Below are 27,902 nucleotides of genomic sequence, written 5' to 3' on the forward strand. Positions count from 1 at the left end.
TTCCAATATTTTAATTACCTAGTATTCAAGCCTTAATGGGAAAATAAACACAAGAATCACCTTACGTACACCTCGGTGTGGAGGGCCACTTCTTCTGTCGTGGGCAAAGCTACGACCGGCGTTATAGTCTCTGTACTCGGCGTGACCGTAGTCGTCATAGCGACTGTAGTTCCCATCCCCAGGTCTCTCAAGCAGTGGTGCTTTCTTGGGCACAATGTTTACTATTCTGTGGTAATCACCCTAAACCACAAAAACAAACAAAATCACATTGCTTTTAACAGCTGAAAATCTGCAACACATAAACAAATGTAGAACCAAGTTATTTCCAAATATGAGACTTAAAAGAGGAAATTGCACAGGGAAACATTAAAATTGCACAGCAAACATTAAAAACATGCCAGTCTGACAGTCTAACTTATTAAATCTAATTGGACACTACTCATATTCAATGCTTAAGCATTACAAGTTTAAGTACAGAGGGAAAAATTTAAATGTGGTTTAATTGTCTTTTGAAAGTTTATAAGCAGTAGCATTAGCTACTTTCTGAGCATCGGTTAGCTACATGTAATTCTCAGATTTTTACATTATCTTTAAAATGCAACGAAGAAAGTTACACCTGTAATGCCTATAAAAAAAAAGAGTCCATTTGAAAATACTAACAATTTTCCTTATGTCCATAACATCCTCCATACTGCAGAGACTGTAATTAAGATAGACCTTGCTTCATAATCTGAATAGATAAATACACACTGAATACAATGCAGTAGGTGATCTGAAGATTCAAGTGACAGAATTTTAACACTCTTGGCTTTTCTTTTAGTGCAAATTTCAAGCAGCTTTTTGCTGGAACACAAATTAAATTTATTTGCTTCAAACAGCATGTCATATACCATTTGTCAACTAAAGAAACTCTTTGTTTATTAACTACAAATTGCACAGCTGCAAAAGATTCAATTCAAATTTTACTAGAAATTTCAATTCAATTTTACTAGAACTAGAATTTTACAAATTCAATTTTACTAGAACTAAGTTTTATATAAGTCAACTGCAAATAAAAAGCAAATGAAAACATGAATGCAAGATTTTGTATTTTAAATGTTCTTCCTTTAGCAAAATATTTTTTAATGGGCCTTAAACAAAAGCTACGAATGCAGAGACTTGAGTTAGCATGTGCAATTTGGCAGGGAGGAGGGGAGAAAGGCACTCAAGCTACTTTTTTAACAGTAAGAAGTCACAATCTAATGCACTGATAGTTTTTGCAAAAAATACATTGTATTCAAACTGCTAAATATCATCATGCAAAAAAAAAGTTAGTTCTGATTTCAGAGACCACCCAACAAACAGACTAGAGGGCAATCTAAAGCCAGCCTACAGCCATACAGGTGCAAAGTGGAGACTACATACGCAGTCACACATAGTCACAATGCTTGATCTACTCTTACCTCATCAAACACCCTCCACACGGAATTTATTTTTTTTTTAGTTTGGTGTCTTACAAAGATGTGCTGTGCAGCTTAAATAAAAGTGCTCCATGCTTTAGCCTCACCCAGAAGACCCCACCACACAACTATACTGACACACAGAAGAACAGTTCCATGAAAACTCGATGAGTATCCTACTCGCACAATTATGTCAAGTGCTTGCAATTTCACGTTCTTTAACAGTAACTGTGTTTCTACTACAATCTATACTTGATTACAATTAGCACCCAGTTTAGATCAGGACACAGCTCTTGTTTTCTTCAAAAAAAAAGATACTTCATTCTGTATCATTGGCACATCGAATTTCCAACATACTATCCTAGAAGCAAACACTAAGCATATTAACAGATTGAACAAATTAATTCCATTTCACTTGTTTAATCAAAATTAAGTCAGACTTCTACGTGTGGACACAAATACAATAGCACAGGCTTGCAAGGACAGAAAGTACCTTCCAACTATCTTGAATCTGCAGAGCTGTGTAAGAAGGAACTCCATATCCATCTTTCAGTATGGCAGAGAGACACCATATCTTGGTTTGCCCAGCTACTGGAGGTGTTGCTTTGGTACAGATGGGTAGTATTAATTGTGATGAGTATACTCTGCTACTCCCTTCAACCCCAGCTCCAAACACATGTAATATAAAGGTAGCATTGAACTATCTAGTTAACACTTGCATCAAAATGAGTGCATCATATCTTTTAGACTATAAATTTTCATTATGCCTAATCACACATTGTTCCCTAGACAGCCTGAAAGATTACAGCAGTTTAGAAAAGTCAATGATGCAATGGTTAAATTAAATTGGCCACGTGTTAGACTGCAAAAAAAAAATCTGTGAAAATTTATTCTGTCTTTCCTCTTGATAAGCATTTTGGAGAAAGAGGTAGCTAAACATCCTGAGGAAATCAATCTGATATCCAGTTTGCTGAAAATGAAGAAATGTTACTGTTGCCTGTCACAGTAACAAAAATGTCACAGAACAGCCAATCACTAATAAACTACTCAATAGAGAAGGCAGTGTAATGACTTACATAGAGTAACCAAAAGTCTCCAACGAGACAAGCTGAAAACAAAACAGAGGGAACCCAGAAGATGCACTAAATCAGCTATGGTATTATTTCAACATTCACCATAAGTAAAAGGAAAGTCAGATAAGAGGAACTGGCACCTGAAATTTCATTTTGCCAAAAGCACATTACCACAGGATGTAAATAAAATACCAAAAAGTATTAAAATTCTGTTTACGGCATAATACCTCCAAAGACAAAGCTACAACCTGTTTTATTTATTTGTTGGAGACTTCAGACAAAGGTGGGAAAAAAAATTGCTCAACTCTGTGGAACAGAATTCCTAAAAGCATTCTGAAGTTATTCTATAGCATAGCAAACACAGCTTCTGTGTTTGCTTTTACAAGCATGCCATACATACATACATAACACACCACAAAAGTCTCTATCTACAAAGCAGATTTCTGTTGCCACTCTTCTTGTAAAGTGTTTTCTTTACAGGACTCCAAAGAACAACTTTAGCAAAGATGTACTTTCAACACTTGTTAAAACATCTTCTCCTATACGTTAAACATTATAAAAAAAACTTTGTTGGTGACAAGAACAATCATGAAAGTTCCTTTACCACAACAAGTTACTTAAAAGAATAATTAACATAAAAAGACTATGGAAAAATTTAACATTAGTATGGCCTCTTGTTGCCCAGAAGTCATTAAAAATCCTGTGCTTAATAACACAAAGAATTACACAAAAAAAAAAATCAGTTTACCAGAATACAAACATTCTAAAACAGTTCCAAGACATTTGAAAATTAAAAAAAGAAACCAATACTTAATTCAGTAGTAGGCAGCCTATTATTTCTGTGAGGATGCATGTGCCAGATTGCTGACTTCAAGGAACAGGGGAAAACATGAACTTGGGATATACTAGGAACTTACACAGGTACATAAATCCATCCCCTATGGTACAGGTCATTGTATAAAAGTATAGTGTAATGTTATAGTGCTACAGATGCAATGCTTACTACACACTTACATCACCATGAATCCTTGGAGGGAGACGTTCTCTTGGAACTCTTTCATAGTCGTATCGCCCTTCAGACCACATTTCATCTCTTCGATAGGCCACTTAAGACAATGAAAACACAATTAGTGAAAACTAGACTCATTATGAACAGACAAAAGGACAGCGAGCAGAAAAAAACAAGGTTCCAGGATTTCTCCCAATACAATGTATTATGCACAAGGCCTGTACATAGACTTTTTGTTATGAGCCCTTTAAAATATGGAAGGTATGTAATGTACTTGGAGCAAAAATAACTCGCAGTATGGGCAAGGACATGGAATTGGAAATTAGTCCAGTATAATCAGTAAAATTACAGGATTTAGAGATACTATAAACCACTCTATTGAAATATATGCATATTGCAAATACTAGATGTACAGACAAATGCATATACACACCTTACAGCAATTTTAGTAGTGTTCTGCTAAAAATACTGGAACTTTTAAAAAAGTAATTCAGCATCTATTTATTGGATTAAATAATTTCTACTTTTTAATAAAATATAATAACTTTGAATTATTTCATCAACTCAACTCCCTGGAAAGAGATCAAAATGCAGCACATAATTTCTTAGTACAAAGCCCCACATTTTGATTACATGCACACAATACATTCTTCACATGCAGGTACTTCCTGGTTTAAATTGGGAGCCAGCAGAACAAAAAAAAAAACCTCTTTTCAGAGAAAAGTGACTTTGGAAGCAGAGTTAGTCATTAAAGACAGGTGGAAATAAACCATCAACCCAAGAGATTCTAGTCATGCTGTGCTAGACAACACAGACTTGAGGAGTTCAAACCTTTCTGATTATAAAGGTGACAAATTATCTACCATACAACACTGAAAGTACATATGAAACTGCTAGAATTATATTTTTTGATCCTTCCCTTCACAGTAGTAGCTCTAGCTTTTAAAAACAGTCAATATGGAAAAGTAACAACAGGTCACGTTCAGAAGGAGAAATAACAAATGTTACCTACTTGCAAAAATAAAAACACTTTACTGGAAATAGACTTCTTAGGCTATATAAAATTATTGATTAGTAAAGATGCTAAGAATCAACATAAAAGAGTTTAATAACTGTAAACAGAGGTAGCACTAATTCTGATATACACTTTTGCAAAATATAACCAACACTCACATACTTACTTTTCTGTCAGTTTTAGCAACTCTGCTTCTGAAGATCCATTCACCTACCTACAAAAAAAAAAGAAACTGAGGTTAGCAAAACATACAAATATATTCATCCTAAGTATATTTTTTTCTATTAAGCAAACAAGACAGGTACAATCTAAATGTTTTAACTGCCTGTACCCAGTGATCTGTCTTTGTAAAGAAAAATAAGATTCAGTTGCATGTGATGAGAAGTTAAAAACTTGATCTTTTTTCTTTTGGTAAGAGAGTGAATAAAGAAGCTCTTTCCTCAACTATGAGATGCATCCATGTTCAGAGATTTTGACCCTAGCATTGGTTCAAACAAACCAGATTATCTTCTTAAAATTATAGTCCCATTTTATAACAGACTTGACCTTAAGTTTGTTCTACAACCAAGACACGGAACCAGTCTGATGTAGCTACAGGTTATAAATCAAAAGCTGACTAAGCCAACCAGCTGATCCTAGTTTTGGTAAGGACAAAAGCAAGAGGATCCACTGTCCCTGCCCTCTCCAGTAAGCTCCATATAAGAGTTACTAATTCTGAAATCACTGCTCATATTGCTGCATTGGATGGTCAGGTGCATCATCAGAAGCACCCTCCTGGCACTTTCACAGTAACTGCCTCAACTTTTCTTTATTTTCTACTTCACTGACCTTTTCTAGAGCCTTAAAAATGCACACCAGGGCTATAAATGCATGAACAGCTCTTAGGCCAATCCCATGCCCTCCTTCCCACATTACCAGGAGGATGCTCTATCTGCTCTTAGCCGTCCCCACCATCCTCTTTTCTTTGCGCCCAGAACAGTACTTGAACATTTCTGTGTTTTTATGTACAGGAGGGATGGAATTAGCTATGGCAAGACAAAATCATGATGCTGAAAAGGTATCGCATGCTCTGCCCTAAAACACTTAACTGCTGGTCCTTCATGCCCAAGCCTTGCCCAGGGTGGACCATTCCTTCTGTCTGTACTTGCCCACAGCTGGGAAGCACCAGAAGTGCCCACAGCACCCATTCTCTCCTCTGCTCATCCACAGCCTACCCACCTCTCACACGAACAGAGATTTAGGTACTTGATGGCAACCCTCAGTTTTTTAGACAAATAGCAAAATGCCAGAAGCTGAATTCAGATGCGGTTTTCAAGCAGGCTGTTTTTTTCTCCATTTGGACAAATACAGTAGTGACCCTGTCCTTCTGCCTGCAGAGGTTATTGAAACTGTTAACTGAACACAATGTTCAAAAAGCAACACATCTCAGATAAGTGCTACTGAAGCTGAGGGCAAACTTATATCTTGTGCTGCTCTGCCAGTCAAACCAATTCCAACATCCCAACACACATCACTGGCAGTAGGCACCAACACTCACATACACACCCTATTATTTTATCAGGAATCAAGCTGATAAAAACACTCCCTTTTTTTATCACTGCCAGACTACACTGAAATGAGCAAGAATTAAGACCAGTATTTCAACAAAAACACAAGCTGGAAAAAGGTAGAGATACACTATCACAAAAGTCAACAGACTGACAAAAAATATACACTAGACAACAAGCAACTATGCAATTGGAAGAAAACTCTCATTTGCATTTAGAGGAATGGAATAAAGGAAGTTAATCAGGCAGAATCAACCATCAAGTACATTGGTTAAAATGCTAGTAAGGTAAACAAGTAGAAGACCAATTTTATACAGAAGACAAAACAGACAAATTTTAACTCAGAACAATGAGATAAAACAAGGATCTATTTGATAATAGCAAAAGAAAAATATGCATGAAGGGAAGAAAATGCAATTCCCAGCACCTTGAGTACCTTTTATCTGTTTCTATAGAAAAAGAAAACAATTCATTTCTTAACTGATGTGACCTAACACAGCTTTTATAACAACCATGGACAGTTTAAACTCTTAGGATCAATATCAGAAAATTCCATTAACAAAGACTCAAGAGGTCAAATCTCAAATTTATTATGCGGTATTGAGATTCATCTGTTCACTCAGTAGGCACAAAGTTGTTGTGAAACAAAGAATGAGAGAAACCTGGTTTTGTTTCACACCAAATACTATAACTCATCCTGATTAACTATCTTCTATTAGCATATACAAAAAAAAAAAAAAAACAGCTGATGCTTAATATTATGATATATAATCACTTGCTATATTAATTTAAACAATCTCTTCCTATTTTTGATCCGAGGTGACTATTTTACCTAAAGCAAAGTCTTTTCACAAATAAACACATTCTGTAAGTGCAGAGGTCATTCTATGAACACAAAACAAGCTGCTCTATTGCAGCCAGCCACCAAGAACGGCTTTACTCCAATGAGCACCATGTTTTGCTCTACGTTAAGGTTTTTTCATCAGGCAGACTACACAGGTCTCTTCAGATTCTTTGCACCCTCCTGATGCATTTTCAAAGCACTCCAGTACTTTGAAACACTTGTACACAATTCTTGTCTGCTTACACTTACTTGAGACATCAATTTTCATCAAGACTACAAGTATCTGCTTCTGCAGGATTTTTAATTTTCTACCGTGTGCTATCATCCTTCTGCAGAATCTACATTTTTGTTTTCAACACATACAGCTTCCTAATCCAGATGGCTACATCTTGCCATATGTGAACAAAGCAAATGCAGAGACAGGCAGCTGGAGCCTCCCATGCCACTGGGATATATCTGGTTTTATAATGTTACTTTGATAAACAGCAGAGACTGACAAATGTGAGCCAATTTTGTCTATTGTCTCTACTCTGGAAAGCTCTCAAAAAAGCTCAAACGCTTTTGTACAAGATATAGGAGAGATGTAACTTATTAGCAATAGCACTATAAAACTAGCAATGATTCCTGCTGTGAGGATATAAAGACAGACAGAAAATACTGTTTTATCTTCCAACAATTAGACTCTGCATTTGATAATCTTCAAAGATATCCCAGGATCTCTTACCTAGACAGAAGGCAAGGCAGATAAAAATAGGTTTGGGGGAGAAAGTAACTTTCTCATGTTCCCCTTGTACTTGGGACAGGTAAAACACACAGAATAGACACAGTCCTACTAGAGAAATTAAAAAGCAGAAGTGTGCGAGCAGAGGGAAAAATCCAACACACAAGGAAATAAAATTACATGAGCGAGGCACTAAGAAAAAACAGAGATTTAAAGAGAATCTATCTCTGCCTAATAGCAAATATTGGGCTACAAGAGTTTCAAAAGCATTTAGAAGTATGACTGCAAAAAGTCTAGGGATATTCACCTAGACACCAAGAGGTTTCCTTCCAACCTTTCTCAATCCATTCACAATGATTTTGATTTAAAACAGCATGCGTAAACTGAATATAATTAATAACAGCAGCAGCATTCCAATGAGGATTTACAATCCCACCAATTCCACTTCCTTACTACAACATTCTAATATGTCACTGGGACAGGAGCAATGGAAGCAATGCATTCGGGGTTATATTAATAGAATATAATAATAATAGCACATATTTACCTGACTACCTGCAGTTACTGACCTGTCCATCATCAGTGCCAGTGCCATGAAAAGCATACTCTACCAGGCTTTGATGTGGCTGCTCCACCAGGAATGTCACTGCAAACAGCTGCATGGATCACCACTGCTCCTGTGGCTTTCCATCCTGCAGCACAAACACCCTGACAACAAAATATGGCAGCTTTCCATATCGTTGCCAAAACCAGTCAAAACCACAATGCTCTTGAAATTACTCTTGAAAGTACAGACATAGCACTTCACCCAGGGCAAATCACTGTCACTGGTTGTGTGGGTTTCCATATCTTTTTGTTATTTCTGACTGCCTTTGCTCCCTTGAAGTCACAGATAAAGAATTTACAGACTATCCTTGAAAACCCTAATAGAGGGGAAGGAGCCTACCTAAGGAGTATGAATGAGAATAAAGAACCATGAAGAGTAGACTTGAGATACTTAAATACTAGTAAGGACTTAAAATATTACAGCATACCCTGTTGTTAAACTAATCACACAGATTTATTCTGAAAGACTTATTCTAGTACTTATTAGGAAATGAGCTGAGTGACACACTCATGTCTTATTTATCCCTCTAAAAACAATAAGGACACTGATCCTGCACCAACATACCCACCACACACATCAATGAAAGTGTTCACAATGGGATTTATGTAGCCTCCAAACACTCATTACGAATTATTGTTTAAAATTACTCTCAGATGTATGCACAAGGAGGACGAGCCTTCCCTTCAAAACAAATATACAAATTAAACTGACAACCAAAGTCTTCTGTCCCAAACGGGTTTCAAAGAGGATTAAATGACGAGGTTTACGAGCCATCTCGGGTGCTAACCCAGCAGCCGCCTGCCCAGAGGAGGCCGTCCTTCCCAGCGCTCCCGTCCCGCCACTGAGCTTCAGCCCACCTGGCGGGCAGTGGGGCTGCACAGAGCCCCCGCCACCCTCGGGCTGCCCCGGCACAGGCAGGGACGCGCTCCCCAGGCCGTTCCTCGAGGCTGCCGCTTCCCAGGGCAGACGCGCCGCGACCCCCGAGCACGTGGTCGCAGAGGGGGCAGGAAGGCGGCCCCGGGGCGCCCCGCAAGAAGCCGAGCGTGTCCCACCGCAGCCGCGGGCCAGAGGACCGGCTCCGGCCGCGCTGGTTCCGCGGAGGAAGGCGGCCAGCCCCCGGCCCGGCCCCGCTCCCGGCCCCGCCGCTCACGCACCTGCCGCTCGCCTGTTTCCCGCTCCCGCTGCGCAGCACCCGCGGCAGCCCCGCACGTCGCCGCCACTTCCGGCGCTCCCGAGCCGTCGGCGGAAACACCCGCCCGCCGTCCCGGAGCCGCCGCCCATTGGCCGCAGCCTCGCCGGGAGCTGCGCGTCGGCGGAAGCGCGACGGGCGGGGGCGACGGTGCAGAGGAGGGAGCCGTGTGTCCCGGGCTGTCCCGTCCCGTCCCGTCCCGCCGGGACCGCACCTGCGCCTCTCCGGGCCGCGCCGCACGATGGGCTCCCGCGCGGGCTGAGCCCCGCCGTGACGGGTACGCCGGGGCCGGGGCACCGCGGGTGTCGCGAACGCTTTTTCACAGCTCGCTCGCTTCGGGCCTTCGCGGAATAGGAAGGGACGACACAAGCAGCTGGTCTGGGCCGCGCTGTCATGTTGTGGCCAAAGGTGTTAATACAGCGTGTGGAAGTTCCTGTGCAGTCTGTGGTTCTGTTGCTTCAATGTCGCTTTGCTCGCTCTGAGCTCTGACATAGATTACGTGTTCCGTGATTTGAGGAGAAGGGCCGTCACGAAGTGAGTTACCCAGAACTGCCCCTCCTGGGTGAAGCTCTGGGTGAGACCAGATGCGATTGAACCAAGCAGCTCTTCTCCCATCTTGGCTGTGCTGAGAATCCCTTTAAAAAGACACTCTTGGAAAAGCTTTTGTGGGCTTTCACTTTGGAGTGTGGGGGAAATGGTAGCATAGAAATGATGAACTTCTGAGGGGCCTGAGTCTTCAAGTGGAGGCGAAAGAAGACAGCCCAAGTCTCGAGAGCACTCCTTACTTCTGTAGATATTGCACATTTGTTGAGTAAAGCACTTACTGCTCTATCATCTTCATTCACAATAAAGTCTCAGCAAATGCTGATTAGTACTGGGGATGAAAATGGATTCATATCATTACATCTGTCTGGGACAAAGTTCTACCGATTTTGGCCAAGGTCGATGTGACACCTATATATAATCTGGAAAAGGAACATATATAAATTATGTGTGTTTGAAAGATAGTCCGGGCTGATGGTCTGGTTGCCCCCTTTTGTATTTAGATCAATACGTAGTGTTTTGTATTTAGATCAATACGTAGTGTTTTGATTCAAACCACAGATCCTTTTTATGTTCCTCTTTGGCTTGAGCAGATTCTATTCTTTCTTTGCTGATAGTGCTAACCTTATTTACCAACTTTTGATCCTGTTTATTATTTGCTTGGAGTATGAGATAAAACAGATTATTCTCTTACAGCTTGTTCCATGCCCCTTGTGCAGGGCAGAATTGTAGCAAGTGGTTGATACCCTTGTCTGGAACCAAGGAGAATGTGAGTTTGATTTCATCCTTTACCAGATACTTGATTATTAGCCTGAGCCAAGCTCCTGCCACAACTAATGGTTTGTTGATTTGGGTCTAAACTCCGTTGACACTATTAAATCAGGAAGAAAATACTGTGTTTTAAGGATCAAGATAGAAACACTCTAATTGGCCTGAGTGGGAGTGTCTTGAGAAACTTGCTCACAAATCATTTGTACATACTTTAGTTGATTAAATCATAGATCTGACATTGCTGCACTGCACTTAAAAAAAGAGATACAAGTTTGTGCTTTTAAGTTGAAATACCGAAGTTAAGTCATGAAAGTGTAAGTAAATTTAGGCTCCACTTGTTGATTCAGAGGTATCTGAACTGTTTTAGTGGTGTCCTCATGTGTTCTGGGTAGAGTAGAAAAGCCAATTACTGAAATTAATCATTGTGTTTCTGTGATATCCCCAATACTAATGACAGATGCTGCATTAAGCATATTGGATTGAAGCAAAACATATTCGTGTACCTGATCTATTTTTCAGGAGACTTAATCATTGCTGACAGATGGCTCTTGTCAAAAAATGGCTTCTTTTAGTTCGGGTTGTTAGAAAAGACAAAAAAGATCGAATTCAAGACAGCATTGTAATGAGACATAACTCTATTGTCAAAGTTAGTATGTGAAAGTGATAAATGAAGAAGGCATTAATATTACAGAGAGACCATTACATTAATGGGAATTGTGTGCAATTCTGTGGAGATATTGTAAAGGCTTTTAGCATTTAAAATTAAGTAATGAAAGTAATACCTTGAAGGTCAAGAAAGCCCCAGAAAAGCATCCAGCATAAAATAGAAATGTTTTTATTTGTTGAAAAGCAGGATATAGCCTTGAAGCCAGGCTGTACCTGACTTTCAGTTGAGTCTCCTGCAGCAAGAAGAAAGCTGAGATGTTGTTTTTTGGTTCAGTTGGAGATTTTTGTGAGGGAAGAGGATTTTTTTTTCTTGTCAGCTGAGCAGAGAGACTGGTAATCATGGAGAAAGAATGTGATGAAAATCTTAAACTTATATTGAACATTTCTATGAAGTTAGAAAATTCCTGAAGTAGCAGGACTCTCAGCCTTGTAACGATGAGCCTCCAGATGACATGTCTTATCTGGGGACTTAGCTTAAAGCTGGAACTGGCATTTTTTCACTCCTCCACCTAGAAAACATCAGTATAATAAATGGTGATAACCATACAGTAGCTGTACTCCCTCTTGTATTAAAGTTGTATCTGTATAGTGAGTCAGACATTAAAAATAAGCAGTACTTGCACAACAGTCCTAAGCAATACAAATTGCTAAGAATATTTGGGCAGTTGGAGCAGCAAAACTGTTAAGCCCAAATTTGTCCAGGGTAGTAGAAACAATGTTCAACCTCAGCTGTCTGGCAGCCAGTGCTGTCAGGGTGCAACTCTTTCAGCTTCTGGAAAAAGCAGTGTGCAGCTGAAAATAGTGATTCTGTAGGCTCCTTTCATTAATAATTTCCTACCAACTGAGCTTTAGGCCAGTAGTAATCTCCACATGATGTCTCACCTTCTCTGTGAAGGTTTGCTCTGTGGCATTGTGCAATGTGCAGGCTGACTGCTCATTAAAATGGGGGCTGCTTTGGCCTGCTGTTGCAAGGTGCTCCAGCTTCTCTTGCCTTTTAGGCAGAGTGAAATTGTTGTATTCAGATACTTGAGGTTCACCTCCAGTGTTTTCTCATCCACTGCTGCAATATATTAACACTGGCAATATAGCATAGTGCAGGGTTGACATTGCTCTTCCTGAATCCTTCTATCCACTGTACATCTGGATAATTGCACTTCAGGCCATCCATTCACATGGCATGTTGCCAAGTCAGTCTGGTTAGGCTTATCAAGGATACTAATGCCAAGCAGAAAGGAATTTGGGATAATGAACCCAGTCTGCCTAACACCAGATGCAATGTGTGGCCTTTATTGCAAATTTATTCTGTTTTCATTTGCTTAACCTTTGTGTTGCCATTTTTGCTCATGCCAAAAAACAGTCTCTGAACAGGAAAAACCTCAAAATTGAATCACTCAGAAACTGCCACTCAAATGAATTGTGATACAGTAAGCATGTCAGGAAAGAGAAGTAAAGCACTTGGACAATCAGTCTCTACTGGGAATATCAGACCTTCAGATAACTAAATCATGAAATGCCAGAAAGTATCAGCCGGATTAGAGTGTGATATTAGTTACTTTTGTTGGCACTTGCCCAAGCAATCTGTTCAGACTGGCTACCCAAGAAGTCCCCCAAGAAACTGTAATATAGCAGATGCTGATTTTAATACTTTAGGGGCTTTATCCCTTCATCAGCTTTTGTCTGCATTTTTAAAATGAGGTGGTCTTGCTGAAGAAGTGGCTTGATCTCAGTTGGGAATTGGCTAGAGGTGCCAGGAAGCAGTAATGAGGCTGTAGGAAAATGGACAAGGAGGTAGAAGTTGGACTGTGTAGGGAGTGGGCTTGCTGTACTATTTGATGTGGCCTTTCATAAGGGGTATGTTTTGATCTTAAATTTTACTCACTTAGCTCTTGGTCTGACCCATGGCTACAGAATGAATCAAAGAGAATGTTTTGCACAGACTTTACACCACTAAAAATCTTGGGATATGTCCAAATGTGAAGAAAAACATTAGAAGAAAAACTTGCCATTTTCAAGTTAATCCGGTTACTCTTTGCCTAGTATTAGATGATGTGTATGTGGTTATAACAGTATTTTTAATTGATTAATTGTTTCCAGACATATTCAGTTTCAAGAGCATAGAAAAGATTGGAAATTAAAATGGAAAGATTGGAAATTTTCCTGCTTCCTACCAGGAGAAATCTGCCTAGTCAAGAGGAAGAGGAGTGCTTCTACAGAGATACTTCTTCGTGGTCAGCTCTGGACACATGCAGTTCTAGAGGAGTGCAGAACTTGATCAGTAGTTAAGAGGGGAAAGGAAAGCATGCCATATTAGCATCATGCTACATTGACTTAAAAATGTATTTGTCTCCCTCTCCACAATAATTAGGACTCTGCTTTAGGGAAGCTTTTTTTCCCCCCTTAACCAATTGTATTTTATTGTATGTTGAATGCAGCTGAACTGATACTTGCATAAAGAATCAGATCATGCTAGTACTGGTACAAAGGTCAGTAATTTGACACGTTGTCCATAATGTTTAATAAATGGGCATTGCTTGTGTCTTTTGACCCCCAACCTTTCTAATTGCACAGATCAGCAGAGGATTATTTTAAGTACACTAACTTGCCAGTTTTTTCTTGGCTACAAATTGACTCACATAGAACAAAAATATGTTTGGATCCAGGAGAGGAGGAAGGAATATATGTCTTCTGTAGTCCATGAAGGCAAGGGAAATGAAAGCTATGCTCTCCTGCAACTTTATCATGGCTGTCTAGGCTAGGTTTGAAATAAAATTGAAAGTCTTGAAACTATTTTTTCAATTGATTTCTTTGTTCAATACAGTTTAACTCTTCTCTCTTTTTCCTTTCATCAGAAAAATGAGTGGTGGGTTGGCACCAAGCAAAAGCACAGTGTATGTGTCCAATTTACCCTTTGCTTTGACTAACAATGATCTGTACAGGGTAAGTTTTAAGAGATGCATTGTTTAGATTAAACTTGTTGACAATAATTTTGACTGTAAAATCAATACTGATATATAAGTTTGTTATGATAAATTTATTATTGGTGAAATGCAATTGTCTGTTGGTAAATCTTTTTATTTTGTTTTATATTTCAGATATTTTCAAAGTATGGAAAAGTTGTCAAGTAAGTGACCTGATATGGCCTTCTATTTTTGTACCTCTCATTTTAAATATTTTATGTCTTTCCGTCACTTGAAAGTCTTGAGCTTTTTGTAATTAAAGTATGAATGTGGAACTGTATTGAAGTTCTGTTCACTTTTAATAAAGTATAAATTTAATTTAACAACTGAAAGTTCTTGCAGTTATATACATAATACAAGAATATTTGTGTTTGGAACAGGTTTTGCTAACCATTTCTTAAGATCAAGTAGAATGTTGTTACATACCATCAGTCTCTTCTCTGAAATAGCTGAAATAGTTTTCTTCTAGTATTATTCCCCTTTCTTTCACCACGGTGGGTAAGTGTGAAAGTGGGAGCTTCTTATATGAACTAGATGTCACAGTTCCCACAATTGCAGTGTACAGTTCTCTGTGATTCGAGAGGGGCTGGTTATTGGGACTGCTTAGTATTTTACCTAAAGCTAGGCTTTACCTAAGGCTGCATTAATGGCTATCATGTGGGGTATTCATGAACAATATATGTGAATATCTGCCTCTGTGTTAAAATGATAGAAAGAAATGCCACAGTAAGGAACTGACTGGTTTTATTTTTTTTTTAATTGGTCAGAATAAGGAGACTCAAGTCTTCAGTTTTTAATCCTAAACCAATAAGTATCTTCTCTAATTTCTAGTAGCTGTTGCAATAACCTGTGAGATACAGAGTTTCAAAGTTTGTGAAGTCTCAGAAGTGTGTTGCAGGAAAAGCAAATATATCCTGACTATTATGACTTCAACTGAGTTTGTTCAGTAAGAAATCAGACTTTCTATGGCTCTGAGAAGTTCCTGACTTTTTAAAGATTTGTCACACTTGATTCTTTCTATTCTTGTGTTATTAATTAGTATGTTCAATATCCTGATTAGAAGTCTGACAGTCATACCAGGCTGCTGTTGGAATTCTTCAAAGAGTAGATAGGCATAAAAATTAATAGAATTGTCCTAAAGTCAGTTTTATTGACACTTGAACTTAATGCATGCAGTTGGACATGTTTTGTCCAAGAGGCTTTGTTAGTAAAACTGCTATGTTCAACCTTTTTGTGCATGTATTTGGGGAAATTTGAGCTTTCTTCACTGTGTTCTTATTTTATAAACTTTTTACCATGTGGGTCATCTGTTACTTACATAGGTTGTATGGTAGGCCTTCTGTATTGAAGTGAGGTTTGGTTTCTTTTGGTTACTTCTTAGAATTTTTGCTTGCCCTGTGACTGAACCTTGTTTTGCCTGTGGTGGACATAGGGAGGAGTGTATTCCCTACTTTTATATGTGTACTTTGATTTTTATGTACATGCACCCTGACATTCTGGTTCTCACTGTTTTGTTAGGTTTTTTCAGGACTAAATACAACTGACATTAAGATTGAAAGAATTGAGGCTGTGTGGGTTTCAGCCATACACACACACCCGGGCCCTATCTTGTAAATTTTTATGTTCAGGTTTTGTTTTACTGTTTCTAGATTTTCATGAACTTCTCAATGTGCTATTGAAGCTCTTGATTTCAATATTAGACTGAAGATTTAAATTTTTATGTCATGTGAAATAAAACATGCATCCATGATCTTTGGATTTCAGTCAGAGATATTTGTAGAACAGTTCTGCATATGGGTAGTGTTTCCTGTTGTGAACCTGTTTAGCTGATTAGTCCTACACGAACATAGATTTTTCAATTTGGAGGCAGTTCACACTGTGCTTTTCATCAATAATAGCAATGGTAAGATTACTCATGAATTTTCCTTTTACCTTCAGTATATGTAGTTCCCTCCAGTTAGGTTGCTTGTAAATCTAAAGATTATGTTCTCTGTTCTGCAAGTCACCCAAGGGAATTAAGAGTGATACTGGGCCCAGAAAGACCCACATGCTTTTTAAAAATCATCTCCACTGTACCTCTAAATACATGGCCAGGGTAGCTGCTCCTTTGAATTTCTGTTTAATGAGTATTTTTATTGTTAAATATACTTTAACTCTTCTGCTGTGTAACAAAGGTACGATCCCTGAGATCTTTAAGGAAAAAATATCTCTGAAGTAATTTTAGTGTGTTTCACTAAAATCAATAACGTGGTTATATGTTTCCAGAGTTACCATTATGAAAGACAAAGACACCAGAAAGAGCAAAGGAGTTGCCTTTATTTTGTTTTTGGATAAAGAATCTGCACAAAACTGTTCTCGGGCACTTAATAACAAACAGGTACATTTTGGAAAGTTTTTATGGCAGAAGGTTGAGTTTTCAGTTCCAAAACGTTTACCTTTTCTTTCCAATTTTCTGTAGTTGTTTGGAAGAGTAATAAAAGCAAGTATTGCCATTGATAATGGAAGAGCAGCAGAATTCATTCGCAGGCGTAACTACTTTGATAAGTCTAAGTGTTACGAATGTGGGGTGAGTAAAACCAAAAATGTACAGAAATGGACAAAGGTTGTGGGTTGACATAAGAATAACTTAATAATTGAAGTAATACTAAAAATAGTAGTAATATTAGATGGTAATGAAAGTAACAAAGAGAAATAAAACCCAAGAAAAATAAGTGATGCATAGGAAAACTATTGCGATGACAGCCTCCCACTCTTTGCTTCAAAGTATCCGCTTTTGCTACCTTTGGAAGTTCATGATTTAGCCGGCAGTAAAATAAATACAGGAAACAACTGTTCCATATAGAAGTGAGTTTTAACTTTTAATTAATTATTGACTTTTCCTGAACATAGTAATGTAGGACAATGATATTTGGATAGTATTTATAAATCAAGTCCAATACAAACTTGATTTATATTCATAACACTTCTTACAGCAAAAATGTCACCTCACTCCTGTGTCTTAAATTGTTAATTCTGAGGTTTCTATCTTGTTTTGAATATAAACCATGTGTAGTGTATTCAGTTATTGTAACAGACAAAAAAAATCTACTGTTCTTGTAGCTTGTTCTCAGTTTGCAGTTAAGCATGCATATCACCACTAATCTCTTAATTTCCATGGCAAACCTAGAGAAGAGTTTGTCTTCTGTGTGCTAATTCAGCATTCCATTTATCTTATTAATTGCTCCCATTTTTCCCCCCATGAACTTCCCTCATGATACGTCTTAACATATAGTTGTTTGTAATGGCTTCTGTTAAGCAATATTTCTTTTTCTCCAAGGAAGCAGGACACTTAAGTTATGCTTGTCCTAAAAATATGCTAGGGGAGCGGGAACCACCAAAAAAAAAAGAAAAGAAGAAGAGAAAGAAAATAGTGGAGCCAGAAGAAGTGTATGTGTATTGAGTTACATGTTACTACTTTTTTTAGGAAGCTTTTTCATACTAAACACTTAAATTAAAGATCTATTTTTTTTTCTCTCTCCCTGCACAATGCAGTGAGGAGGAAGAAGAAAGTGAAGAGGAAGGTGAAGACCCTGCTCTAGATAGCCTCAGCCAGGCCATAGCTTTTCAGGTACAAAATTGAAGCATGGCATATTTATTATAATTTTTTTAATTCAACTCCTTCTTAAGCTGCTTTTCAGAAGCTCTGATATACATGCATAGGTCTGTCTGCTCTATAGCACTTGGGCTCTGGTTTGGCAGCAAACTAAAGTTGGCTTCTTTACATTGCAGGCATGTTCAGTGGAATTTTGTTTGGGTTTCTTCCTCTGTCACTATTGCTGCATTTGTGTGTTGCAGCCTTTTTTTCCTTCAAGCTCCTTTGGTATTTTTTTGTGTCATCTCTGCTGTGATGCTCTGCTAGGTTTTTGCCCACAAATCCCTCTTTATTTTGTTGTCTGAGGAGATAAAAAACCAGTCATGTATAAATGACCAGACACATCCTCTGTCCTCACTGGAATGTCCTTGAACATTTATTACTGGGACACTTCCTTTGCCTTATACAGACCGTCACGTTCTCTAATAGACCTCATCTCCCAAAACATACTGAATGCATATTTTTTTATGTAGCTAGCTTATCTAACATCTGTATTATTGTCTTTACTACTTCTTTATCTCTACACCCTTTTGTTTCATGAAACAGAACAAGCCTGACCTGATATTCAAAGTTCTTGGCTCCCTGGTCAACATTGTTGCCTGTGTGCCTCTCCCCCCCAAAAAAGCCCTCAGGATTTAATAACTTTGTTCTGAATGTGACTGTATCACTGTATAACTGTTCTGAATGAGTGCAAGACTTTTACATTTTGAAGTCAAAAAAAGTGGTTCACATATTCACAATGTGAATTTCGCAGAAACTCTTTCCCCAAAACCTCCACAATTGGAAATAAAACTTATAAAGGCAGGAAACATTCTCATTTCTATTGATGCCTCACTATCACCCTCCAAAGATTTTTAACTGGTAAAAATAGGAAGCTTCTATTTAAACTATTAGTTGAATAACCTTCAGTAATAATCCCCAAAGGCACTCATTATGTGAATGAATGACTGCAAAGGACAATGGATAGAAGACTTATTAGCAGAACAAAGCTGATTCAATAACATCAGTTTAAAACATGAGGCATTTTTTGCTTTAGATCTCAGCTAAAGAGATCTGCTTAGATTTTTTGCTTTAGATCTCTCTATATTTTTGGACGTTTGCCATGGGCAAAATTCCTCTTTTTGAGAATAGAGGATGGTCCAGACAGCTGCTATGCTGTAGAAGACAGCTTACAAATGAGAACTACTTTCAGAAATGTTTCCTAGTGCTTTGATCACACAGTTTATCTGGAAATAAACCCTTGTAATTCTCTAACTTATTTAAGAATTCAGTGTATATTAAGAATAGCATTGTTATTTGTTGTGCACCTTAATTTTTCTTAATTCCAGCTAATACTTTTCTTATCTTCATTATAGCAAGCCAAAATTGAGGAAGAACAACAAAGATGGACACAGACTGCAGGGGAATCTTCAATTTCAGATGATTCAAAACGTCCACGGATTAAGAAAAGTGCTTATTTCAGTGATGAGGAAGAACTTAGTGACTGAAATAATACTGTTCTAAATGCATATATAAGATATATATAGTGTACATTTTGTAAAGTGCTACAAAGTGATCTGTAATACAGGTTTGTTTTAGTGTTGAAGACAGTGAAAATCATGGGGGTTTTTTATTCTGTCCCCTGATTCTCCCAGCTTTTTATATTTGTGTCTCAAAACCTTACCTTTCAAGGCAACTTTTTAAGAAAATGATGTAATTATACACTTAAATCCAGAAAAGTATCTGTGAGAATGCATCTTGCATTTAGTGTCTAGACCCAAGTCCTAGCAGTGAAATGTTTCATGAGAGAATTTCCAAGGCTCTTTTCCTAAGAGAAGTTCCTCTTAGGATGACTGTTAACACCACTGATGCTTTATGTACTGGTCTGTTTGGAAGCAGTGCTTTAGTAGTACTTCAGTAGATTATGAAACTTGCATTAGTTCCTCTGCATAGGGTTGAATTTCAGCTTTAGGCATTGTCTTTTTACTCTTCACAGTACTATAATAAATTATTGTTACATCAATGCTGTTTCTCCTGACTGCAGTTTGAGTGCTTAACAGTAATTAGGGTTATCCACAGAGTTTTAAATGCACTTGGATCTAACCTGCATCACATTTGAACCTGTTGGCAAAATCCAAAAAGCATCATTTCCTACATGCCTAAAAAACAGCTTTCATGTGTGCTTGGAACCATCTTGGTCTCTTAGCAAAGTGTGTTGCCACGTATTTTGCACATCAAGCTTTTCAGTGTCTTTAGATATCTCTAGGGTTCTAGGCATGTTGTCCTGTAGCTGTGATGGTTCCCAAAACCACAGACACATGGTGATAGTGGTACCCATTTTATATTGGTGTGTAGTCTAAACTCTTCACTTTTAGGAAGCACAAGATAAAATACATTCACAATTTCACACTTTGAATAAGAGATGAGCTGACCTCTTTCTATTTTCAGTTCTTCCTGTTTGCTCATCAGGACTTGATTTTCTTCCAAATATAGAAAATGTAAATCCAAATATACCATTATGTATTCTTAATTAATACCAATTTACATTCAAATATGTAACTCAGTGCAAAGCAAAGAAACATGCACACACACCCTCTAAGCTAATATAAAGTAGTGACATTCAGAACATCATTCTGTTGCCTTCCATTGCTCCTTAAACACAAGAATTCAGAAACGAAAATAAAGTAATTCGAGATTTTTCTGTGCAAGCTCAAGTCAGAATAGGAAGGAGTATTGGGCTCTAGATACAGGAAGATCTTGGACTCAGTAATCCAAGGAATGTTTTTAAGACTGACTTTGACTTTTTGCTGAAAGTACTGTATATTAAATCTGAAGCTTCCTTCACTGATTCACTGAATTTTAGGAAGATCTCTTAATACTGAAGAGCTGAGAGCTAAACTGCCAGGCACATTGTTAATAAATGAAAATCACTCTACATCATGTATGTGTGCAATAATGAAGCTTGAGGAATTGTAAGCTCTACTAAAGAATCAAGTAATTCTGCCAGCATGCTTTTCTTTAAATGTCAGGTTAGGGCTCAATGGCAGTCCAAAAAAAAAAAAAAACCCAAACAAAAGATTATGCCACTACGTAAAATCAGAGTTTAGTCTTCTTCTCAAATACCATATTCAATGCTGGTTTTAAAAAAAGATCGAAAACTAGAATTTGACGGAGGACCAGTTTCACTTGGTCCATGACTCTGGTTTGGAAATATGTGATAGCTTGTAAGAATTAAGATTTCAGTGAAGTGTTTAGACAGCAAGCTTCCAACTTTATTCCATTACACCTGTAATGTAGTAGTGGAAGTCACTGCCATGAGACTTTTTTTCAGGGTCATGGGGTCAAAAGGATTTGACTTACACGTGGAACACGATATTTCAAAATGTTAAAGTCTCTGCTCAGAAATATTCTCAAATAAAAAACAGAACTGACGTTCTGCCCTAATACAGTACTTTATCCGGAGTTCCAGTAGCTGAAGCACACAGATGTATCTTTCTGGTCTGCTGCTTCTGCCTCACTGCTTTCCCCATAAGGTTTGGTTTCATCAGCATGAAGCAGTAGCTCAGTCCAGACTGTTACAACTGACCCAGTGTTGTTCCTCCATGATCTTTTGTTCCAAGCATAAAGTCACTTGAGGTAGGTGACATTGGAAAAGAAATATAAAAATCAACCTGCTTCTGTGCAGAATAGGCATTTAGAATTTTTTACCTTAAATCATCTTCCTTTAACAGTTTTCTTAATTCTTAACTTCTGTTGATCAGCAGTGTGTGTAGTTTTTGTTTTAGAAGGAGGCATCTAATGCCTAAAACACAGTCTAAAGGGATTTTCAGATATAGGATTTTTGCACTTGGCCTTCTGAATAATTTTAATTCTTTGTTGGTAAGATAACGAAGTATTTCTAGGTGAGAAATTCAGAAGACTGGCATTAGACAACCATTACATTATATAGCATAAGTACCTGTTCTTCCTTGAATACAAAATTGTTTTCTAGAGCACCCCCCATGCAGCTGTTTCATTGTGGGGAAAAAAAAAAAAAAGGCAAAAATTTGTCAATAAAGTCTCTTTATGACTTTCAGCATGGAGGGATTTGCTCCTGTTCATGCCTACCCTCCCCTATTCTAATCAGCATGGCTTCAGATTTCCACCTGAATCCCATCAGGGCTGAGGAGCAAGGGAAAGTGTTAACGAGCCTGCTAATTTAGACCAGGCCAAGAGGGTGCAATTAGTGCACAAAGCTCAAGTAATGCAGTGGTGCTTCTGTCAGTTTGGTATCATAAAGCAGGAATTGTTGGTGTCTCTGGGTCAGACAGGTGAGATTGTGTATCCTTTCTATCAAAAGAGAGAAGAATAGAAAATGTCTTGTAGAACACCTTTCTGTTATTGTTAGAAAAACCACAGAGTTTTCTTCTGAGAGATTCATGTTCAAGCTGTATGTTGGTTTGGGGTTATTTTTAATACTTTGAGACCCTATCTTAGGCTTGTAAGCTGGTTTTAGAGTATAAATAATATGGCTCTGATTGTAGGGAAATTTACACTAAGTGGGAGACCTTTTTTGTTTATTAAATAATGTCCAAAACTCATGTCTCTCTGCAAATGCCTACTTACTAGATTTTGTCTTTTATATTTTCAAAACAGCTTGAAAATTGTCCAAATATGTTCTGGGTCATAGGACCTCTCATCTATTGAAATGTCTAACAGTAGTGTCTACAAAATCACTAGGAGATGCCTTTTAACTGTCCTTGGGGAAGAAGGAATATGGAAGTGGGATAAGGATGATTAGCTTAATTGATTATAAATGGTACTACTCATACTGTGCCTGTGCAGCACTTGTTAAACCACTGCAGCTATGAGACATAGGAGTAATTTTAGTCCATGTTTAGTAGGCTCCCACTATGTTTTTGGCACATTCAGGTTACTACTCTCAGCAGAGCAACGAAAAGGACTGTAAATATAAAGAACTATACATACCTAAATAGGTGATCTCTGGAAGAAATTGTAAACACTTTATCTTTGGCTTCTGGGTCACTGTGTTTTCTGGGATAGCCCTTCTTTAATCTGCAGAGATGACTGACTGTAGCATAGGATGGTGAGCTGTGCAGGCTGTTTAAAATTTTAAAAAATGTTTTACATCTAGCTTTTCTAAGCAATTTAATAAGTGCTACTATGAGTGTTTCTATTTTATTTTGCTCCTGTAGTGTCAATATGATGATATAGTCCATCACTCTTCTGCTATTGCTCTTCTATGAAAATATTCCAAATATCATTCTTCCAAATGTGCTATCTTAAAATAACTGGTATTTGATAGCTGATTGCTTTTTTTTTTTTAGTATAGATTACAAAACCATTTTTAGGTGTCCTTAAAATGCTCATCCTCAGCAGCTTTGTTTATCTTACAGATCTTAACAGGGTGAGGGTTGTTTCCTGTAGCTGTTGAAGGTGATTTAAAAAAATTACTACACTGCTCCTTCTTTACAGAAAAAGGTGGAAAGTGGAGGATTTAATCACTTGTAATGTAGATCACCTTATTTCTTGTATCTCTGCTGGTATCTGTAAAACATATCCTAGAAGGAATAAGCTGAGGAAATAGTCCATGTAAAGAAAGCAATATTTTTTAGGTTGAAGAATTGTACAGGTTTGAGAAACAACATTCCATCACTGTCAGGCTAACCCTGACCCTGCTGTGCATTCAGACAGATGAAATGTGTGCTTATGCATGCATTTAATGGATGTGACAGGTAATTCAGCAAGTAAAGAGTTGCAGAAATTGTAGTGGTAGAATGTGATAAAAGCATGTGAAACATTTAACCAACCCAGTTAGGGAATGTGGGTCACAGTGGCTTGGAGAAATACCAGTTACTAATATGAGAAGTTTCCTGTCTGATGAATAGGATGCTTCAGAGAATCAAAAGCAACTCTGAGGTTTTAAGTTCATGAAAAGCAATGGCTATGAACCTACATCAAGGTGAGCTGATCCACGAAAATTCAGTTTTATCAATATCCATTTAAAGAGAATTAGAAGGCATCCAAATTTAGATACTGCATCAAGCTCAGTGCAGTGCAGCAAAAACTGTCACTTGGTTGCAGGAGTAAAAATGCATTATTTTAACTGCTTATGTAGAGGCAGAGGATGTAGATGTGTTCTGTTCAACAAACAGGTGTGGCTATGGAAGAAGGAGGGTCCCAAAATAGAACCAAAAGGCATATTAAAGACTCTGTGGGTATACTGTGAAGTTCCAAGGCACTGAATTGTATTTTTAGAGTGGGATAGAACTGCTTGTACCATGTTTGCTTAATTGAAGAATTAGTGGTTTATATTTGAAAATTATCAACCTTTTGGTAGTACAACTTTGTACTGATGTTCAAATGCTCAAGAAAGGAAGAGAAACTAAAGGAGGGTGGGGTTCTACAAAAGACCTCACTTGAGATGTATTTGATGTGTGAATTTGATTAGGTGGCAAAGAGCCATCTGCCCACGAAGCCTGGAGCCATGAGGGTGCATATAAAATGAAATGACTGAGCAGCATATGGCAGTTAGGAGAGATGAGAACATGCAGTACTTGGATGCGCTGCTTTTGAGTTCATGAACCATGTATCTAGGATGAATGATTGTAGTCCTTGAAATTATGTTCTTTCCAAGAAAGTTTTTGAAAATTTGTCAGCTAGGTTTATTTTCATCTGCTGCAGCATAACATTTTAAAGAGTTTTTTTTACTGTGGGAGGCTTCCACAAGAAAAGCTTAACTGAGGAAACTTGGTTAATTAAAATCTGGATCACAGTACTGTGCAAGGGTGGATTCTCTGCAAGTCCCAAGCCTGTGGCATCCCAGAGAATACAGGGCCCCAGGGCCTTATTCATGTTCATATCTAATTTAGTTGAAGCTGCTGGAGAATATCCAGAATTCTCTTCATTCACTGCAAAATTTAGGCCAAGCCCATGATTAAGTACTTGAGTTCAGGACAAAGTAGCCCTTGAAAAACTTTTACTTTTTTTTTACTCTTGTGTTATTTGTGCTAGGATGGTAGATTTTGTACAGTATTGCACACCTTTGAAACAGTAAACTGGTTGACAGGAAGGTACTCGGCTCTCTTGATCTGAATGTGGTAGGAGCACTGCACACAGGTTACTTTGCACTTTTAATAAAGGGGCAAGGAGTAATTATTATAACAGCGTTGTCTGGATGCAATTTCACTGCTTCCAGGGGCTGGGAGCCAGTGAAGAAGGGAGGAAGGCAGGCAGGGCAAAGGATGAGTAAGCCAAATATACATCCAGAACAAGTGTATATCAATTATGCTAAACATTTTCAGGTTTCCTTCTACATACTCTCCTCTTCACTGTACTTTAGATCAGAGTTTATGAGGATTTACTTTATGTGGTTATCTGGAGTACTTAGATGTAATATGTCTAACTGTACAGACTTCATTTCAGTCACATAGAAGTATGACATGGATTATATTAATGCAAACAAGGCTCACTACATATTCATGTTGTCTTTGTGCTTTAACTGGCTTTTCCTGGGGCACAATGATACCTGACTGTTAGAAGAACTACTTTTTGTAAACTTTCTACATAGGTAGATTCTGACATGGGAGACTTGAGTGTAAGCAGCACAGTGGATTTGTGGAAATTAAGAGAATCTATTCTGGGTAGGAAAGGAAGGAGAGCTTCAGATGTGAGAAGAAAACAAATAAGAAAAATGGCAGGTGAGACTGAGAATTTTGGTATAATAGAGTTCAGCAACAGAATAAGGGACAAAAGGAACCAAAACAGGTTGACAAAAAAACCACACACAGGAACACACATGCCTGTAGCAATTCCCCTGCATTTAAAGAAGGCTCTTATAGGAAGTGAGTGATTATGCATGTTGCAGTGAAAGTTTGTTTTTCACATTTAACTCTGAACTCAGTTATCTGATTTTTCTCAGGTGCTAAACTTCACAGCAAGATGGTAAACATGGATGCAACTCAGCATTTCTTTGAAAAATTAGGTCACAAATGACTTCTCAGTCTATCCTTTGTTACCAGTTATTGTTCAAGAGTGCTTTAGCCAATAACTAACTTAAAAGACCTAATGGTGTATCTGAAAGCCAGAGTCTCAAATTCACTTCAGCGATGTCGTGTCCCTCCTTCCCCCATGGGATTGTACTATTCAGAGCTTTCTCCAGTTTTTCCAGCTGTTGGGATGACAAAGTCTTCCTGTCTGTCTTCACTTCACCAGTGATATGATTTATGTTGAGGGTTTTTTTTCATAACTTGCTATTGGTTCTTGTGCCAATAATGAACACTTCCTCCTTAGATTTCTCACTTTCAGATGCATAGATTTCTGTTCTGTGTGGTTTTTTATGTGTGATATCCAGTGTGCAGACCACCTTCAGAGTGTCTCATTGTAACTATACCTTACCTGCAAAATGCTTTTTTTTAAAAAACATTGCTTTCCAGCTATGCCCTTCATTTAGTTATTCTGTCTAATTACTTTTCTACTTGTTTTGTCATTGACTAAATTTAGTGTTTAAACAAAGGCCTAGGTTTCCAACTGAAGGAGACTTTACTTGTTCACGTTTTTCCTTCAGTAATGTGGGTTGTATCTTCTGTCTTACTTAGTTCATCTATTTCTAATTAATGAAAAAAATATTAAATGTTTAAAAATGGAAACAACCCTAGCAAGCTCAAGTGAGCAACTAATAAAAAACTTCATCTTATGTTTTGTTCTAAAATTACTTGCATTAATAATGAATAAGAAATTTAATTCCAAAATCTGCTGACTGGGAACTTTACTGACATCTCTGTTTCTCTTTTCCTGCAATGTGTTTGGTACAGTTCCTTCACATAATATGAATGAGTTAAATTGAATTCACTGAGATTATTACAATATATGTGGTCATTATTAAATGAATTGTAGCAAAACCAGCAATGAATCACACAGGTTAATGTTTGCTGCCACATTTGTTGACAGCTATATCATACTTGGGCTTCAGCTGATGAGAGACACCAAGAAACTATGTTTCAAATGTTTAGACATATTCCTTAGGAGAATACTCAAGTATGAGTTTCATGCATGCCTCCAGTCTAAGTGATAAGTGTATTATTCATTCATAAGTGGTTTTAAAATATGTATTTTTTGCCATAGTATTATGATAGGCAGTATTTTTTATGTTTCTATCTTAAAAGGCTTATTAGAAGTTTCACTGCTTTTTTTCTTTCTTTTTTCCCTTCTCCTTTTTAAGGGTTTCGGAGTTCATTGTGGGAATCTGCTGATGTTTGGCAGAAGATACTTTAGAATCATATCTTCAGTTCTAAAATAGAAAGTAGTGTGGTGAGGAATCTCTGTAATATTTGTACATGACTTCAAAGATACTGTCTTAAGCTTATGCATTTCATCTATTGTACTGCAATTCACATAGAAACAAAAACAAGCTCAATGTCCCTTTTAGTAAAAACAAGCTAACCAGCAGATGGTTATTCCATATTTTGATTTATATTTCTATAGATCTATAGTAAGGCTGCTTCCCAAAATGTTCATATTTTTTACGAGCACTACAACTGCTGAATAGTGGTTTAGGGAAACTGCATTTCAACTTAAATTTCAGTTACAGGAGGGAACTGTGAGACTAGGAGGAGACTTAGTAGACTCTTACCATTTACATAGCATTTACAAAGTTTGTTAAGAAATGGGAAAGCAAAGAAGCCACCTGGCTGAGGAGAAATGCCAGACAACTGGTCATTCACTAGTATTGGTTTCCCAGCCTGCTTGTCTTATCCAGAGACAGTAGCTCATGTGTCACTTACTAAAATTATCATTGATACCATTAATTTTCAAACAGAGGCACAACAGAACTGAAGCAGTGAGAAATGAGAAGTTGGAGCTCATGGGAAGTGGTCAAGAGCAAAACATGCAGGTCTTCACAGTGATAAAGG

The 27,902-nt window shown here is 37.8% G+C and overlaps 2 protein-coding genes across 4 annotated transcripts in view; one reads left to right on the forward strand and one right to left on the reverse strand.

Annotated features, from left to right (window-relative positions):
• PPHLN1 (periphilin 1) overlaps positions 1 to 9,509 on the reverse strand; it is a 64,796-nt gene extending 55,287 nt beyond the window's left edge. Inside the window, exons 1-4 of one of the 2 annotated variants that reach the window (XM_059847067.1) lie at positions 9,410 to 9,509; positions 4,703 to 4,750; positions 3,527 to 3,618; positions 70 to 240 (exon numbers count right to left, since the gene is read on the reverse strand). In XM_059847067.1, coding sequence (XP_059703050.1) covers positions 70 to 240; positions 3,527 to 3,618; position 4,703 — 264 coding nt within the window. In that variant the 5' untranslated portion in view covers positions 4,704 to 4,750; positions 9,410 to 9,509. Of the gene's footprint in view, positions 1 to 60; positions 241 to 3,526; positions 3,619 to 4,702; positions 4,751 to 9,409 lie in introns of both variants that reach the window. The other variant, XM_059847066.1, reaches the window with a different exon arrangement.
• Positions 9,510 to 9,562: 53 nt separating this feature from the next.
• On the forward strand, positions 9,563 to 20,014 carry ZCRB1 (zinc finger CCHC-type and RNA binding motif containing 1). Of its 2 annotated transcripts, XM_059847068.1 has the most exons (9): positions 9,563 to 9,721; positions 10,684 to 10,756; positions 14,274 to 14,361; positions 14,517 to 14,545; positions 16,647 to 16,758; positions 16,840 to 16,947; positions 17,698 to 17,807; positions 17,913 to 17,988; positions 19,368 to 20,014. In XM_059847068.1, exons 3-9 carry the CDS (start codon positions 14,278 to 14,280, stop codon positions 19,497 to 19,499), a joined length of 651 nt encoding a protein of 216 aa, XP_059703051.1. In that variant the 5' UTR covers positions 9,563 to 9,721; positions 10,684 to 10,756; positions 14,274 to 14,277; the 3' UTR covers positions 19,500 to 20,014. The 2 variants fall into 2 exon arrangements, with proteins under 2 accessions (XP_059703051.1, XP_059703052.1); XM_059847069.1 differs by lacking the exon at positions 10,684 to 10,756 and having other exon boundaries at positions 9,573 to 9,721.
• Positions 20,015 to 27,902: the final 7,888 nt, after the last annotated feature.

Source organism: Haemorhous mexicanus, chromosome 5, assembly GCF_027477595.1.
Source record: "Haemorhous mexicanus isolate bHaeMex1 chromosome 5, bHaeMex1.pri, whole genome shotgun sequence".
In the NCBI taxonomy this organism is placed as follows: domain Eukaryota; kingdom Metazoa; phylum Chordata; class Aves; order Passeriformes; family Fringillidae; genus Haemorhous; species Haemorhous mexicanus.